At 38.1% G+C, this 17270-nt stretch overlaps 1 protein-coding gene across 1 annotated transcript; it reads left to right on the top strand.

Moving 5' to 3' along the window:
- Window positions 1-5954: 5954 nt before the first annotated feature.
- Window positions 5955-16048, top strand: CLEC14A (C-type lectin domain containing 14A). The gene is made up of 3 exons (XM_029285949.1): window positions 5955-6023; window positions 13040-13062; window positions 14483-16048. The coding sequence occupies exons 1-3, from the start codon at window positions 5955-5957 to the stop codon at window positions 15924-15926; spliced, it is 1536 nt and encodes a 511-aa protein (XP_029141782.1). The 3' UTR covers window positions 15927-16048.
- Window positions 16049-17270: the final 1222 nt, after the last annotated feature.

Below are 17270 nucleotides of genomic sequence, written 5' to 3'. Positions count from 1 at the left end.
GTTACGCTGCAGACAAAGCAGCTTCATTTGTCCTGAAAGAAACAGCAGGATTTCTCAGGAAGAATCTTATCAGGTGACCCTACTGCATCCTTGCTGGAAGCTCCAATTCCAACAAACAATTCACTGATGAGGTACCTCTAGGTGTCTGGCAATAACAGATGCCTTCAATAAATGGGCCAACACTGTGTATAGTAAAGCTTACTCTTCTGCTATCTAATTTATATCTTCGGACAGGAGAGCAGTTTTGAAGGCTGACACTGCTCATCCTAGTCTGAGCAGCTAATGATTAATAAACTTAGAGACAAGGCTAGCCTTTCTTCCCACCAGCAGTCATGTTAGTCTAACCTAAAGGAGCTAACTAGCTTATAGATATAAACGTTTGTTAAATGTTGATAGATGTTTAAAGAAATAATCACAATTACTTGAAGCAAATACATTCCATTTCAGCTGATTACTTGGTATCAGCTGAGTTCTAGAAAACTGGTGCCAGTCAACTCACAGAAATAATATTAATTATAATATGTCAAAATTTGTCAATTTGTCTAATTCTAATCAGAAAATCTTGGTCAGCCAAGCTACTGATTTCTTTTCTGCCACAGGTTTACCACAGGTTTACAGTTCTATCTGCAGAATCTAACACTTTTGTCAAAATAAGTAAAGGGCTGCTGTTGTGGGGAAAACAGGAGGTTGGATCATTAGCTACCATGTTTCCCTGAAGTAAGGTCTACTCTGCAAATAAGCCCTAAGTTGATTTTGGGGGGTTGGCCTAATATAAGCCCTACCCAAAAAATAAGCCCTAGTTTTGGGGTGAGACACACACCTAAAAATCAAGCTGGGGTGGGAGGGTGGAGCTGCCCAATGCACCCTGCACCCCCTTAACCTTGCAGCTAGGCCTCACTGGCCCAATTTTTCTGTAGCATCTTCTGCAGCCAGGCCTGCATTTCTCAGTCACAGGCCTTTCCACAAGGCCACTGCAGCCAAGAACCAAGCTAAGGATCCAAGACCTCTGCAGCCAAGAACCGAGCTATGGATTGAATCTATAGCTTGGTACTCGGCTGCAGAGGCCTTCTGGAAAGGGAAATGCAAGCCGGAATGCAGCTGCAGAATGAAGCTGCTCCTTCCGCAGCAGAAGACGTGAATCGGCTGGGCGGGATTGTCGGTACCAGAATTGAGTATCAAAGCCCCCCTCCCGAAAATAAGACCTGGTGCCTCTTTCGGAGGCAAAAAATAAAATAAAATTAAAACCTGGTCTTATTTTTGGGGAAACATGGTATGTATCCTGATTTGAATAATAGTGCAATTGCCAAAAATAAAGATGGGATAAAAATAAATAAATAAATTCTAGGAACATTATGCTGTCATATTTCAAGCTTTATGTGTGTAACATGATGCGCATATAAAGGGGCAAAGCTTGTACCTAATAGTGTAATGCAGCTTTTGTTATTTGCTTCCCAATAACCTCCCCAGGGGCACTCCTAGGTAGAATCCAATGTAGATTTTAGATTCTACAATGAGCCTTCCTTTCCCTTGTCACTGTGGATCTTCAAAATCTGTCCCAAATGGCAGGAAATACTCTGACACAGATTGCAGGAAACCGCAGAAGAAGGGAAAAGAAGAAAAACCAGTGTCAGGCAATGGATAAGATGTTGGACTAGGTCTGGGTGGAACCAGGTTCAGTTATATTAGACTGTTGTGGAAATACATTGGGTAGGTTTGGGCAAACCACAATCTCCTGGTTCAGCCTAGCTCATACAGGAACTTATGCTGCAGACAAAATAAAGTTCTCCCCATGTGCTTTTCCTGAGATCCTGGAGAAAAGGTAGACTATAAATCCAACTACTAATAAAAAAAAAAGGGATAAAAAGATTTGCTTTCCATTTCTGTTTTGTGAGTCAAAATTGCTTCTGTGCAGATATAGATCTTGATTCTGAACAAAAACTAGCAGTTCTGCATCTGTTGTAACATCCAATTTGTGTTGACATTTTTGTGTGTGTCATGGAGATACTGCATGCATATGTGAATTTTTTTCATATACAGGAAATGATTATGGATGATAGCAACCCTTCTGGATAGTTGCTTTGCTAGGCTTTGCTCAGCAAAGGTAATGATAATTAATGGAAGTAATTTCCCAAAGTGAAGATGTTTAACTCCATTAGAATGCAGACACATAAGGTCTTTCTTGTTTTAAATTACACCATAATAGGATAATGTGTTGTTTGTTCCAGATGCAGGTCACTACCCAATGGAAATGAGCAATAAAAAATGTGTGTTTATGTAATCATGGTTACTGCATCATCCCTATGGGTAATAACATTATTGTTACCATTAACACTGTCATGAAACTCATTTATAGGTAAATGCATACATTTAGGAAACATTAAACACAGTCAGGATTACTGTAGAGAAACATGTGATAAGGCAGCATTCAAGAAAGTTGAATATCAACTTTTGAGAGAAAGATGACCAAGTAAATCCTTTTCATCTGGAACCACTTTTAGCTCCACAAGGAACTATTTCATCTGATTACCACACAAACTATTTAAATGTGAGTAATTTGTTTATTCTGACACCAGAATTCTCTCTCAGAGGAGATAGGCCATTGTTATGGCATATTCATTCAAATTAAACTTTTATTTCTCCAGGCAAGTAAATATTTGTTTTGAACATTTATTTAAAAAAAACAATATTTTAAGCTTTTTGATTTATAATCAAATGGTATTTCTAATTTACTTATTTTTTTTATAACTCGTCCAGTTAATGATGTTTTGGTATGTTTCTGAAATTTAAAACTAAAATTATATAACTAGATGTGATTTGTGAAACTTCCAGGTTTGACCTTCCCTCATTACAGCTTCAGTGCCACTTTTTTGAATAGATCGAATTAGAACTATTTCACAAATTACATTTAAATGTGTTACAATAATTTGAATATATAATGATCCTCAACCTGGTTCTCTGCAAAGGTGTGGCCTTCAACTCCCATAAATCTTTGGCCAACAGGGGAGGTATCTGGATGACATCACATTAGTGCAAGCATCATTCAGAGTTTCCAGGTAATAATTGGCTGCCTGGTCATGTCTTTACAGAGGTTTTCTGTTCCTATATTTCTTATTTTTCTGATGTCCAGGTGAAATCTAACAAGCGGCACTAATGCAATTTGGTTCTTCTTAGAATTGCAAACATAAAAAAAGTTGTATAGAATTGTTGCATTTTATTGTAGAGCAAAATTTCAAGAAGTAAGACCATTTTAAAACAAATCCAGTTCCACGTTATCCCAGAAATGTACTGTATTGTCAGGAGCAATAGAGGATACACCCATGTTTGAAAAAAAGGTTTTCTGCAAAATAGGCATGGGGGAGGGGAGAGGAAAGTGTGAAACTGCCACCTGGAAATCTAATGCCTCTGTACGTGATATTTTTTGGGGGAAAAGTATGGGGTGTTGTTTGTTCTAGTTTTCTATTAAAGGGAAAAGGCACACATCTGTTCTGGACCATATCCAGGGAGAGGTTGTCCATATGGGCACACAAGAAGACATCAAATTCATTTATCAAATTTGGCAGCACTACTGAGGAAACACATGACAGGTTAATTGCATGCTTGTAAACCACTTGCCTAAAAATGGTTATAGTGACATTTCCCTAGAACTGAGTAAGAATCATGGGTTTATTCCTTGGAGAGATATATGACAACATGTAATTAGTAAAAATATAAGGAAAAACAAAACAGGAGAACGAAGAAGGTATAGAACAAAAACAACAAAAGATACAACCCAGAAAGGATCTTTTCATGCAAGCTGGGATGGGAGGTAGAAAAAGTTAATGTTGCGAGAACACTATTTCGTGTTATTTATGTGTTTATTTTGTAGGGACTACACACAATGGCTAGCAAAAATAGCAATAGCAACAGCACTTAGACTTATATACTGCTCCATAGTGCTTTACAGTGCTTTCTTGGTGGTTTACAGTGTCAGCATATTGTCCCCAGCAATCTGTGTCCTCATTTTACTGATCTTGGAAGGATGGAAGGCTGAGTCAACCTTGAGCCTTCAGGATTGAACTCCAGACTATGGGCAGAGTTAGCCTGCAATACTGCATTCTAACCACTGCGCCACCAGGGCTCTTGAACATTATGCAGCTGCCAAAGATGAGGAGGAATCTTTAGAGAATCTTAAGATGTTCAAAATAAATAATGGAATCCATTGACAATATGAGCTGTTGCCCAGTGATGACCAGCCAGTATGTGCTTATACAAGAACAAGACTTATAATAGCATAGCTGTATCTATGATACAGTTAAAAACAAAGGGAAACATATTTAAACTTTAATAAGCAGAAAATCTACCACTGTTCCTTGTATTATTAATTTATTCTTTCTTAGTTTAAAACCTTCAAGCTGTCCTTTTCCAGCAATTACCAGTGCAGAAGGTCAGACTTAGATAAAATGTGGATTATACAACTCACTGCAGTGCCAGAGTTGCAGGAGCTCAGGAAAAACAAACATGCTTACTTCAGTAGGTGAGGTCGTGTGCAAACAAATCTAAAATTTGTGAATCTGAGCAGAGTGCAGTCTCATACCAGGCCAGAGGTTAATCATAGAATCAGGAGCACATTCAGAAAGCCTGAGCCAAAACTAGAAAGCTGTTTCCCAACAGAAGTCTGACTCTCAAGCCCTACTTCAAAAGTACTGATTCATGCATGCCTCTTTTTCTGAGGAGTCTCACTGAACGTTTCTGTTCTGTTCCTTTGATCTTTCTGAAGATGTGAGGGCTTGTAGGTCTTTCTCCTGCTCAAGTGACTCAGCCTGTTCAAGTGGCCCATTAACTGAGGATTGGTTTATCCTCAACAGATCTTGCTTCTTCTGAACTTCATCTGCAGATATATGAGCATTACCTGGCTCCTAGGTTGCAAGATCAGAGCCCGTCTAACCCTGCTCCTCCATTTTCAAATCTGACTCTCCTTACATGCCCATAACACAAGATTTTCCCCCTACCCTCTCTTGTTCTGCAATTTTCTGTACCAAATAGCTTGAGCCAATGGAGTTCAATTACTAAGTCTATTCACATGTTGGAAAATGGGACTTAAAAGGGTATAGGAATGTTTGCATAATTATTCCAAGTAGAACAGTCATATTTTGAATAATGAAATAAAAACTCCACTAACAAATGTCAATATTTTAATTCTTAATAAGTCAGCTACTCATTAGTGTGTGTGGGGTTTGCAGTCATATTGCAGTATGCATATTTGATAATGTTGTGGATTAATATTAATTCAGGTATGATGTAAGTTCTGTATTTCACAGATTATGTTAGGAAGAATTTGCTTATTAAAGTGAATTTTAAAAGGCCAAGCTGCTGAAATAAGAAGCTTAGTCTAGTTTCTGTTTTGCACCTGTGATGGACAGCGTCTTAGCAGGTGATTAACACCAGGGTATTGCGTGAATTCAGTTGGACCTCTCATTAGTTTTCAGGGCCACAAACCATGGAATTCTGGCTGAGGATAAGAGGCATTACTAATATTAAATTAGGTCATAACTGGATAGGAGATTCCAATATTTATTGCTGGGAGAAGTATGTTCCACACTGTTCTGATTTGGTCCCTTGTGTGCTTAACATCGTTATAAAAATGCTAGAAAATGTGATTTGGGCATCTGAAATATAGTACTATCACTTTTAACTTTGGGAGATAACCTGATTCACTGTGTTGAAAAAAATCACAATGTGAGATTATTAAACTCTCATCATCTATAAATGCAGCACAATAGTCTACAATTAGGGAATTTTTGCAGGCATACAAACATTTCCACTTGACCTAGCATGCTAGTCTCTCCTTGTACACAAAGGCATTTATTCCGTACAGTCTTGCTGTACCCATGGAGATTGGCTCTTCATTGATATCATCAGTACAACTTAAAAGGAGAAAATATCATTTGTCCTCCTGTGTTGAATTCTACATAAGAATGGATCTCCTGAATAAGGACTACAGTATCAATGACATCCAACTAAATCCCTTTGCATTAACTTTCAAGGTAACATTTGAAAGCCTGAACCAGCATGGGATGGATATTTCATTTAGCTGGAGATGCTTTTATTGCTAATAAAACAACTCTGAGAATAGCTATCAAATTATATAACCTGGGAGTGTTTGGTTGCTTTTCTCTTTTCTCCTACAAAATCAGATTTTATAAGACTTTAGCTAGTGAGCCACCGGTGACTCTTATTAGAAAATGCAAATCATACTCTCATCACACATGAACTGCCCACATAGATCATTCCAACTTATTTCTTCTGCTGCCTTTAAATAATATTTGGAAACTGCATATAATTCAGAAAGCTCTACCAGGCTGTGAATTCTTACTGAGAGCATATCATTTCATTGTTGTGCAACTTGTTTTGGCTTTTAGAATATTTTTCCTATGGTTCCCAAGATCTTGCTCACCAGTTAAGGAAATGCTACTAGATTTGCAATGCAAAGATCCAGATCACTTGATGACAATAAAAATATAAAGAAAACCATTAACTTAATGCGGTCAGTATCAAACATCCGGATATGTAGCAGTCTGGACCTGGTAACTCTGGTTATAATGTGGAGGTTCTGTTCTGTGTGCCTTCATGTAAAGTGCATTTCAGAAACTGAGTTGAGGATTATAAACAATCCTAAATTCTGAATTTTATTATTAAGGAAAGTTTAGCTTCTTTTGTTCTTCTTTTTTATACACAATTTGATACTGTTTGATTTTTTTAAAAAAATAAAATAATACAAAACATTTTATTGCAATTCAATTCCGTAAGATGTTTTAGCAGCTACTTGAAGATACACAATGGCATATAAATATTTAAATAAATTAAATATACTGTTGAGATTTTACCAAATATTTCAGTGGACAAATGAATGGCAATATTTGAATGAAATCTTAAAGACATTGTTGTCCTTCATGTTTTTACTATGGTTCTATTATTATTAGTTAAATTAACTAAAAGAGAATATTTTATTAAAATTAATACTTAATGTTTACTTCATTGAATTAAATATTAGAATTATCCTGCTGTTAACAGATATGCTTAGTAGATGATATGGTTAGGTCTTGGAGCCAATTGATTAATTTGTGAGTACAATAGCTAAATCTATCCACAGTCAAGTAGAAATAAGACATCTATTTATTCCACTACTAATAAAAAAAATACCTTGGTATTATAAAAACAAATTGCCCTTGTAAAAATGCAAGTAATTATTGGAGTAAACAGAAAGAAAACTCTTTAAAAATGGTACCATAAAATAAAGTATATGTATTAAAATGGTGTTGTGCAAAACATTTTTCCATCACAATGTTTTGTATAATGTGAAAATGTTGGCTTTTTTTATCTCATATTCAATCAAATTGCAATCATTTTGTATCCTCTGTTCTTGGAACATTCACATAATAACAAACTTTTTGAATATAAAGCTATTATTAGTGTTTTAAATTAATGGTTTATTAATGATTATTAAAGAATATACTGCTTTGTATGTCCCCAGCTTATATTTCTTATTAGTTTGATTTGATAGTTTAATCATTTAGGAATAATGTTCCATAGAAATTTACCGTTATTCAGGAAAATGTGCTTTATTCTTGAATTCTTTTGGTTACAAAAGTAGTTATATTTTATCTAGCTTCCAGTATACTGCTTCTGATATGTCAATTCTGTGTCAATATATTGGAAATGGGTCTCAATCAGCTTATATAAACAAAATTACAAAGCTGGAATGAATTTGGTAAATCATCCAATCCAATACCCTGCTCAGCATAGAGTCCAGATTATAGTATATCAAAAAATATCTGGCAGTTTGTTCCAAAATCTCCAGCAAGTAAGAGCCCATTACATAATTGCACTTACTGTACCATGAACTGCATTTACTATGAAGAATAAGATGATTCCTAGTTAAATTCTTGCATAATCTTATAAAATGTATACAAAGTCTTTATTTTAAATATTGTCACTCTGTGGGTCCTCAGAGGTGTACCTTCTTTGTTGCAACTGGCCCTATGGAACAATCTTCTCCCTGAGATCCAACAGCCCTCCCCGTAATCTTTTCACTTTCCGAACAGTACTTAAGACCTGGCTGTGCTCCAGGATAGATTGAGGTCATAGCATGGGTTGCATCAAAAAGTGTGATTGATTTTTCTATTTTTGGTTTTATTCTTTCTTTTGATTTTAGTTGTGTACACATTGTTTTACTCTTAAGTCGTAAGCCTATCAGAGTTTTAAGATAGGTAGCTTTACAACTGATTTAAATAAAGAAAAAAACCTATCAAATGTGTAGTGTGTTTTTAGATGTTTGCCATAATTCAAAATAAGGTTAAATGCATTAAAGGTCTTCCATTTCAGTAGTCTTATCTGTATGTTAGGCTGTTAGACTATGGCCTATCTCAGGGCTTTTTTTCTCGGAGAAAAGGTGGCGGAACTCAAACCTGGCCACGCCCTCATCAAACCCTAGGACCGCCCCTTTAGAGAACAGGAATGCAAGTAAAATTTGGGAGGGGCTATTTCCGGTGTGGGAGGGGCTATTTCCGGTGCGGCCGGCCCGGAAAAAGGTGCCGGAACGCGGTTCTGCCGCGTTCCGGCTGAAAAAAAGCCCTGGCCTATCTAATCTATAGGCTATGGCCTATCTAATCTAATCTATCTAATCTACAAATCTTCAATCATGTTATAGAAATGAATACGATTCATACAAATCATTAGCCTATCTTTTTCTGGTTTTGAAATTATTCATACTGTATATCCAAACACTTTTGCAAAACAATAGGTTGAGGAACATTGTCCTAAAATCTGGTCATTTTTTAAAAAATCTGTTTGTTTTGTATCTATACAGTCTCCTATGGTGCCAAAATGCTTAGGACATGCCCTTACAATATTCCCCCCCCTCCCATGGTCAACATGGTGCCTCAGACAGCTTAGATGTTTTAGAATGGAGGTAGTGTTTTCTATGTGATGTTGGCCCAAGATATTCCAAGGAGACAGCCTAGAAAAGGGGCATGAAAGAGGAGGTGGATGCTCAGCAATGTCCAGCTCTACCTGATGTAGCAGTCTGCTGAAGAATTGCCGCCTTCTGTCTGGTTCCTGGGCTCTGTGCCTGTCTTCAGTGCTGATCTGGCTGTGAAGACTTGAATCTCAACCTTTCTTTTTTGTTACAGATAGGTTTTTTATTTATTATTAAATTTATATACCGCCCTATCTCCCTTACAGGACTCAGGGCGGTGAACAGGCGATACTAAAAACCACGATAATAAATAAATAGTTTCTGTTCTAAAATCGAATTAAATAACAGGCCTGTTCTAAAAACACACCCATACAAAAACCCCCACTGAAACATAATCAAACTACGCCAGGCCGGCCGCACGGAATAGATGGGCCTTCAGGGCTCGGCGAAAAAGGCGCAGGTCCNAAGTTGTTACTAACACCTTGAAGCGCACCCGGAAGGCCACCGGCAGCCAGTGCAGCTCGCGCAGGAGAGGTGTTACATGGGAGCATCTAGAGGCCCCCAAAATCCCCTGCGCAGCCGCATTCTGAACTAGCTGGAGCCTCCGGGTGCACCTCAAGGGGAGCCCCATGTAGAGAGCATTGCAATAGTCCAGGCGGGAAACTAAAGGTTGACTAAACAACCTAAATGTGATTGCTACATTGAACAACAGTATGCAACCTAAAGAAGCTGAAAAGGCCAGTCCTGTTTTTGAATGCCAAATCTATTTGTGCCATGCTGTGGAATGATTGATCTGAGAAGCTTTCTATATGAATTCGAGGTGGGGGTGGGTAGACAGGCCTTCCTCTAGATTTACCATTACTCTGACAGTGATGGAAACTGAACCTTGGCTTCTGTAGCTATTTTATTTACTGTTTTTTGAAGGACAGATCAACATATCCACCCACACATACTCTGCAAACCCCTTTCTCAAACTCCAACTCTTGAATAGATTTTAGCCAACAACTACATCTCACTTGCATACATACACATTAGATGGCAGCCAAGAGGTTTTAAAAAAGCTTTATAACTCTGTACTGTCAACTAGTGGTAAAAAGGCTGACTAGTCAATAATTGATAATCATGTGGGGAAAATTATGTGGAAAAATTAAATGAATCCCATAAACTATATCTCTCATATCAAAACACGAAGAATACTTATGCATCAGCAACACTAATCCAGGTGGCCTCCATATTGCAGCCAAGAGATGCAGTCTGTTTGTTGCCACTTAATGGTCATTAGTGGGCAACAAAGATTTTGCTTCATGAACACTTTTGGGTGTATCTTATAGGAAGCACTTCTTGTCCAGTGTAGTCTTTTGAAAAGGAAAAACATAGACAAAATTTATTGGATAAACTTGGATACTGGAATCGGTACTTTTAGATAGCTCACTGGAACCACTACTAATATAGCTAAAACAAATATTTTGGACACCTAACATGAAAGCAACAGTCACTGAAAATGAACTTGATGTTGGGAAAAATCAAGGGCTAACAAAATGCCACTGATGTCATACAAGAACTCAAAAAAGCACATATTGACAAAGAGTCCTGGTGAAATGATATCCAATGAGTCAGAGAAAGTTGGAAGTAACTGGACAAGAAGAAAAAGTGATTATTTAGATTTTGATAGCCCAAATAAAATTGCTTTAAATTTGGTATCAATACCAAATAGCTGACTCGTAAGAGCTGTATGACTGCCAGTCATTTTCAGGTGACAAGTCAGGAACAGAGAATACAGGCAGAAGTTGGCTTTAGAATTTAACGAGCATAGGACATAGGGCAGAGTTATTTCTTTAAATGAATAGTCATTTAGAATGTATCCGTTGAATTGGAGAATCTTTTAAAACTAACACATTTTATCAAAAGACATAAGCTTTGATGAACAATAGCTCACTTCATTAGATGCTTGGAGTGGCTAAACTGAAGTAGGATTTAAACTGGAATGGGGTGGGAAAATATTATCAGAATCCTATGAAGAATAGGCTTTGCTTCACAATAATCTCCTGGCCTTGAATGAAAAAAAAATGCCCTTCCTTGTATTTTAATTTTACATTTGCTGTTTGTTAGCAGGCACCTGCTGCCTCCTCCTTTAAGATGTTGAGTTGAAGGGTCAGTCTAGGCAAAATGCCAGGAACTGAAGTCACCTCTTTATAGCTAGGCTTGAGACTTCCTGTTATTGTAATAATTTCCTCAGGAAACCTGGCCACCACACATGTTCTGGAACTGTCCAGAGATTTTAATTTATTGTTGCTTGGGCAGCCAAGATAAATTATAATATTTCATTCTACACCATTTGTCAATTCAGTAACTTGGGTCCTTGATATTGCATAATTTATATAAAGTTAGAAATCTAGCTTTCTCCTTGAATGTTGTTGTCATAGTGATGCAATATTGGCTCATTTTACAATATGCTCCTTGGTCATATCAGCTGGTACTGTAATTAGGTTGTGGGGTAGGACACAATTTCTGTGTGTGCATTTACATCTTTTTAAACAATTTGCTGTACTTTTGAGCATGTATCCTTGCAAAACAATAAAAAGAATCTCTGTGAATTATCAAAGTATTGTTGCTGCTACTATTACTTTTCTTTCTTTTGCACTGAATTTTGTGAAAACTCCTATATCTGTATGGTATAGCAGGGGGAATTCAATTTCCCCAAAAACAAATAACATAAAAATAAAATTAATATTGGCAGGAGAGTGTTGCCACTTTATCAGTAGTGTTTCACAGAGACTATCAAAATACATGCATGATACAGAAACAATTGCATTCTAATTATCAATCACAGCTGAAGGGAGAACTATATTTCCCTAGTGGGAAAATATAACAGTTTGAGGGCTGAGAATGGGTATCATGTCTGGAAGAAAAATGTGATCTTGGCTATGAACATCAAAACTTAACAATTGTTTATATCCTTGTATCTAACAAAATATTGGTACACTGTCTCACAAAGAATAATTGGATTTTCAGTTCATAAAACAAGCATCTAAGGAGAACGTTAGGGGGCGTATAAAATTGTAAACAGTATGGAAAAGTGATTCTCCCTCTTATTTTATAATACAATGGCTGGATTCACAAATCATATCAAAGCATGGGTTTGATTGATTTTTGCTTAATGAACAGCATGAACCCAACCACTACAGCTTGTAAAGCATGGTGTACAGTTCAGAGTGTTACATAAATACAGCCATTTGAAGCTGATTCACTAAACCACGGATAAATAAAATATAATTTAATGCAGTGTGTGAGCAAGGTCTATATCTACAAGTGCATTTTTTTACAAAACAAATAAAAATGCTTGCTTAGTTAACAATAAAAATGAACTGACAAATTCAAGTAGCATAGATTTATTTGCTACAAAAATGAAGTGGAACTGCTTTTTATATAAGTCAAGGTTAAATAGAACCTATGAATGCACAAAACAATAATATTTTTAAAATAAAAATGCTGTACTAGATTTTGCTGGATTTGTTTCAGCAAGGTAATTGTAACAAAGGATTTATTATTACTATATTATTATTATTATTATTATTATTATTATTATTATTATTATTATTATTATTATTATTATTATTATTATTATTATTATACAGTGATTTGGCCTGGGAAATCTACTTCACAGATTTGATGGCACATTACCAAGAAGAAAAGTATTTTCATAATATATGAGGCATCGGTTCTAGCCCTCAAAGGCTTCTCTACATTGGTCCTAATTTGTGTGGGATCTGAAACATTTCACATTATGAAGAAGCTCAAGATTTCAATCATTTAGTGAAATGCTGGTTCCACTGGAGCAGCACAACTATAACTATTTCCACTAATTTCAAGGAAGTCAGGCTGATGAATTACAGTGACATTAATTCACTTTGTGTTAATACTAGGGCTTAAAATTAAAGACCTGCTTCCATTTTGGGCTTAAGCACAGCATTACGAAATGGATAAATTTGGCATGTTATATCAAGCAGCATGGCTGTGGGAGTTAACAGGATACAGAGCTATAAGAGACAAAGATTTCCCAATAACTACATTTTTTTTTACTTTCAGGGCAAATACCAAACTGGGACAAGGTGAGAAAGGACAGGATTATAAATCAATACTTAATATTCATTCTTAATTAGTAAAACCCTTTGTTAATCTATAGAATATCCAATTTCTGAGATACATTTTAAAAAAAAATCTTTAAGAATTTTATCCAGTAGCCAATTTTTAAAAAGCTAAACTATCAAGACCTAGTTACTGGAGGAATGCTTACAATACCTGTTGCAACAAAAATAAACTTAAGTGTTGCTTAAATGTATTTACAGTATTTCCACATTGATTTTTAGGCAATTTTCAAATAGCTGGCTTATAGCATAAAGGTAATATAAGTATTTGTACGGGGAATTCTGGATGTTGAAATCTACACATCTAGCTATAGAATATGGCAGCTGGGAGGGAATGACATATTGAAGTTCTAGTCACATACAGGTAGTCCTTATTTAGCAACAATTGGGACCAGCACCTAAGTCATTAAGCGAACAAGCGGGTAAGTGAAATCACACTGTGCTTATGATTGTACTTCAGGTTTCCTTTGCTTTACAGACCTGTGAAAGTTGTAAATGTGAGGATTGGTTGTAAAGTTATTTTTTCATCACTGTCATAACTGCAAACAGCCATTAAACAAGAGAGTTGTTAAATGAGAATTACTTATAGTCAGTGTCTGATATAAGATCTTCACAATTTCTAAATATCTATAAAAAAAATCTGATAAACCACATCTGTTTTGAAGTGTATCAGACTTACTGGTTAATTGTAGTGTTTTCTAATTGTGCTAATTTTACGTTATTTCCCTAGTTGTGACTTATAGTATCTTCAAGACAAAACTGACACTGACAAAATTACAGCAATGAAAATGCTACAAGTCTCTAATGGGAAAAATGACCTTAATCAGTGACTTTAGGTTTTATATATTATCCAACTCCTACCCTCGCGACACAGAAATATGTTTTTTTTTCTCAGAATGATCTTGTGAATTAATCAAAACCGTCCAATGGCTTCACATATAATTAGTCCTAATCCAGATTGTTGATTCCAAAATTATAAATTAATGTCTTGATACTGCTCCTAAAGTTTTACAAAACTGAATAAACCTAACTTACATATACCTAGCCAAAGCACAACTGGAAGGATTATTGCCTTATGGGATGTGGGAGATCATCTAGCCTAGTCTGGCACAGGCAAAATATTTAAAGCTAAAGAAATTTGTTTAGGCAGCCGGATTATCTTTATTAGTATGGATGGATGAAATAAGTCAAAGCTCTAGTTTAGCCAAAGAATACTGTACTTTAAAATGCTGGTTTTTCTTTCCAATATTCTCTTTAATACAAGCACTTTTCCAGCCCCTTGCCAGGAGAAGAAAAGACTCTCCAGGCTGGAAACAGGCGCTTCAGTAAACCAAGGATGTGAAGCTTAGGCCTAACTCCTGACACATTTCCTTCCTGCAATTAGAAGGGAAGGCTCTGGGAGTCCAGATACGGTTGCGAAGTGTAAGGAAAAGGAGTTCCCTCCGCATTGCAATCCTTCAATCCAGGCTGCCCGCCTGATTCCTGTTTCCGCTCCCATTGTGGAGCCGAGAGTCAAGATGCGAGGGCTGATCTTCGCCTCGCTCGCCCTCTTGCCGCCTTTCTTGGGCCTCTGGGCCTCTGGCGAGCTCCCTCAGAGCGGCCACACTTTGTGTCAGGCGTCCGGGGCCTGCTACAGCATCCACCTAGGCCGCATGAACTTTTACCAGGCTCAGAATGCTTGCGCTCAGCACGGGGGAGGTCTGAGCACGGCCAGCGGCCGCACCGAAATCGGGGTCATCCTAGCTCTGCTGAAAGGCCTTGCCAGCGAGACGGGCGGCTCTTTGTTTTGGCTGGGCCTGGTTAAGAAACCCCAGCAGTGCACCCTTCAAGACCTGCCGCTCAGGGGGTTCTCCTGGATCTCCCCGGGGCTTCACGAGCCGGGGGCGAACGGGACCGCCACGCCGCCCAATTGGCTCAGAGAACCGAGCAAGTCCTGCACTATGCAGAGATGCGCTGGGCTGCAAGTCAGCTTGGGCCAACCGCACCTGAAACCGTGGGGCCTGAAGGACCACGGATGCACCAAGGCGAGCCCTGGTTATATCTGTAAATACAGCTACGCGGGAACGTGCCCCATCCTCCACTCTGGGGCGCTGGGAATGGTCTACAGGCTGCCTTTTCAACTTCAAAGCCCGGCCGCGGAATTCAGCCCTCCCGGCACCGAGCTTACTATAGGGTGCCCCGGGCGAGAGGCGCGTTTCACTTGCCGCCTGTCGCCGAACGGCTCCCATTGGGAAGGCACCGAGCAGGACCTGTGCTCCTGCCCCAGCGGCTACTGGAGTCCGAGCAGCGGAGGCTGCGCGGTATTTTCGGACTGCTTTAGTGCCCAAGGCGCGTTCCGTTGTTTATGCGCTTGGAGATCCCGCTTGGCGGCAGACGAAGAGAGTTGCGTCGCGCCAGCCAGAGATGGCGCAACGACGGTGAAGCCCGCCGTTTCTACTCCGAGGGCTACGGGAACTTTCCCTGCGAATAGCACCGCCGGGCCTGGTCAAAATATATCGTTTCTGGAATCATTTACTACTCCGATCGACAACAGAACCACCAAGCATTTGGCTTCTTCAAACGTCTCCAACTATATCTTCATCCTGATCACGGTGGTGGTGGTGATTCTTCTGATTATGGTCATGGCCTCGTTTCAGGTCTTCCAGGCATGCTTCAAGAACTGCTCTTCCAACGGTTCCCAGCCTACAAAAGATGGTGTTGCAGTTGTAGAAGGCGATCCAGAAGCCTCTGGCACCCGCACCAACTCTGAACATTCCCTGGGACCCAGCAAAGCAGAGTCCATAGCTTCTCAGGAAGACTTTAAACCAGCCGAATTGGGACAACTATAAGGAGGCTGGAAAGAACATTTGGAGAAGAAATCTGGTGGGGGACGAAAAGGAGATATTCTTTTGAATACAATAAATATTAGCAAATGTTTACAGGTTATATATGTAGAAATAAAAGTTACATTTTTTTTGTTTGAAGGCAGTTGTGTTTTTGTTTGACACTATTTGATGAATTAGAATGGTTTCTTTCTTTGAGGTGCCCTTGACAACATTGATCAGAAATCACTCCTCCCCACCATCTAGATTATTCCCTAAAATAGAAGAGTTAGAAGGATAAGAAATGGCAGTTCATATTTCTTGCAGTGATCCAGCTAGATAATTGAAAAATGGAGTGCTACAAGTGACTGTGCTGTGTGAGGGCCACCACTTACTTGATTGTAGAGTCTCTATCTCTCCTCCCCCTTCCTTGTTACTGCAGCTGAGACCAGGCTGTGTGAATAGTGTTGTGTTGCCTGGGGAAAAATTCAGGGAGTAGCTGCTAATTATATCTACTCTTGCTGAATCTTGCAAGAATTGGGATTGGGTGCACAGGCTCTGCTGTCACTGCCATATTGTCTATAGGGAGAGGAGAACAAGCTAGTAGAACTGAATATGGTTGTAAGAAATTACTCTTGTAGGTGACTTTCTTGGGTGGTCCAGTAATTATGTTTTTGGAGGATAGGTAGATATTTGCCACCAAGGAGCAAAGGGTGGAATGGAACTATTGGCTTCTGTACATTATTACTTTTATCATTTAACTTTCTTATTTTAAACCCTCAAATATAATTCTGATCTAACACAGTAATGATAGAGCTGTCTTTTTGGAGATGTGTCCCATTGAATCAAAGAGAACGTATTCTAGATAGACATATAGGATGGCTCTCTTAAGTTCATCTTATTTTGAATGTTTTGTTTCCTTGAGTTCTTACTTGAGTGTCTTGGGTACTCTACTATACATGCATGTTCAGATCAATTTGTCTGGCTGAAAAAGGGATCTGAAAAATGCAGTTCTGTGGCTTCATGGGCTCCTTTAAAGGAAGAAATATTGACCAGTGCTTAATTTTTATGATATAAAGTTTTGTGTTCCAACTTGCTTAAATGAAAATTCTCTAAATAGACAGAGCAGTTTTCAAATATTTCTCATGACTAGCATATGTTAGTTCAATGTTATGAAAAGCATTGCACATCACTGGTTTCAAATATGTCCCTATTTAATAGATGGCTTAAATGATCGTTTAATTTATTCCATCTCACTTTTCTAATGAATTGAACTTGATAATTCAACTATTTTCTAGATGTTTTGCTCCTTAGATGTGTCAGGTAATAACCAGGAAGAGATCCTTGGCATCTAACTCATTCCTTGGTTGA

This window comes from Protobothrops mucrosquamatus, unplaced genomic scaffold (genome assembly GCF_001527695.2).
Source record: "Protobothrops mucrosquamatus isolate PMUCROS unplaced genomic scaffold, P.Mucros_1.0 scaffold2584, whole genome shotgun sequence".
Taxonomy (NCBI): domain Eukaryota; kingdom Metazoa; phylum Chordata; class Lepidosauria; order Squamata; family Viperidae; genus Protobothrops; species Protobothrops mucrosquamatus.
This window is presented reverse-complemented; position numbering and strand designations above follow the sequence as displayed.

Coding starts and splice junctions, on each gene's coding strand:
- CLEC14A (XM_029285949.1), top strand. CDS start 5,955: ATGGATCTCCTGAATAAGGACTACAGTATCAATGACATCCAACTAAAT. Junction 6,024..13,039: donor CCTTTGCATTAACTTTCAAG/GTAACATTTGAA, acceptor TTTTACTTTCAG/GGCAAATACCAAACTGGGAC. Junction 13,063..14,482: donor AAATACCAAACTGGGACAAG/GTGAGAAAGGAC, acceptor TCCTGCAATTAG/AAGGGAAGGCTCTGGGAGTC.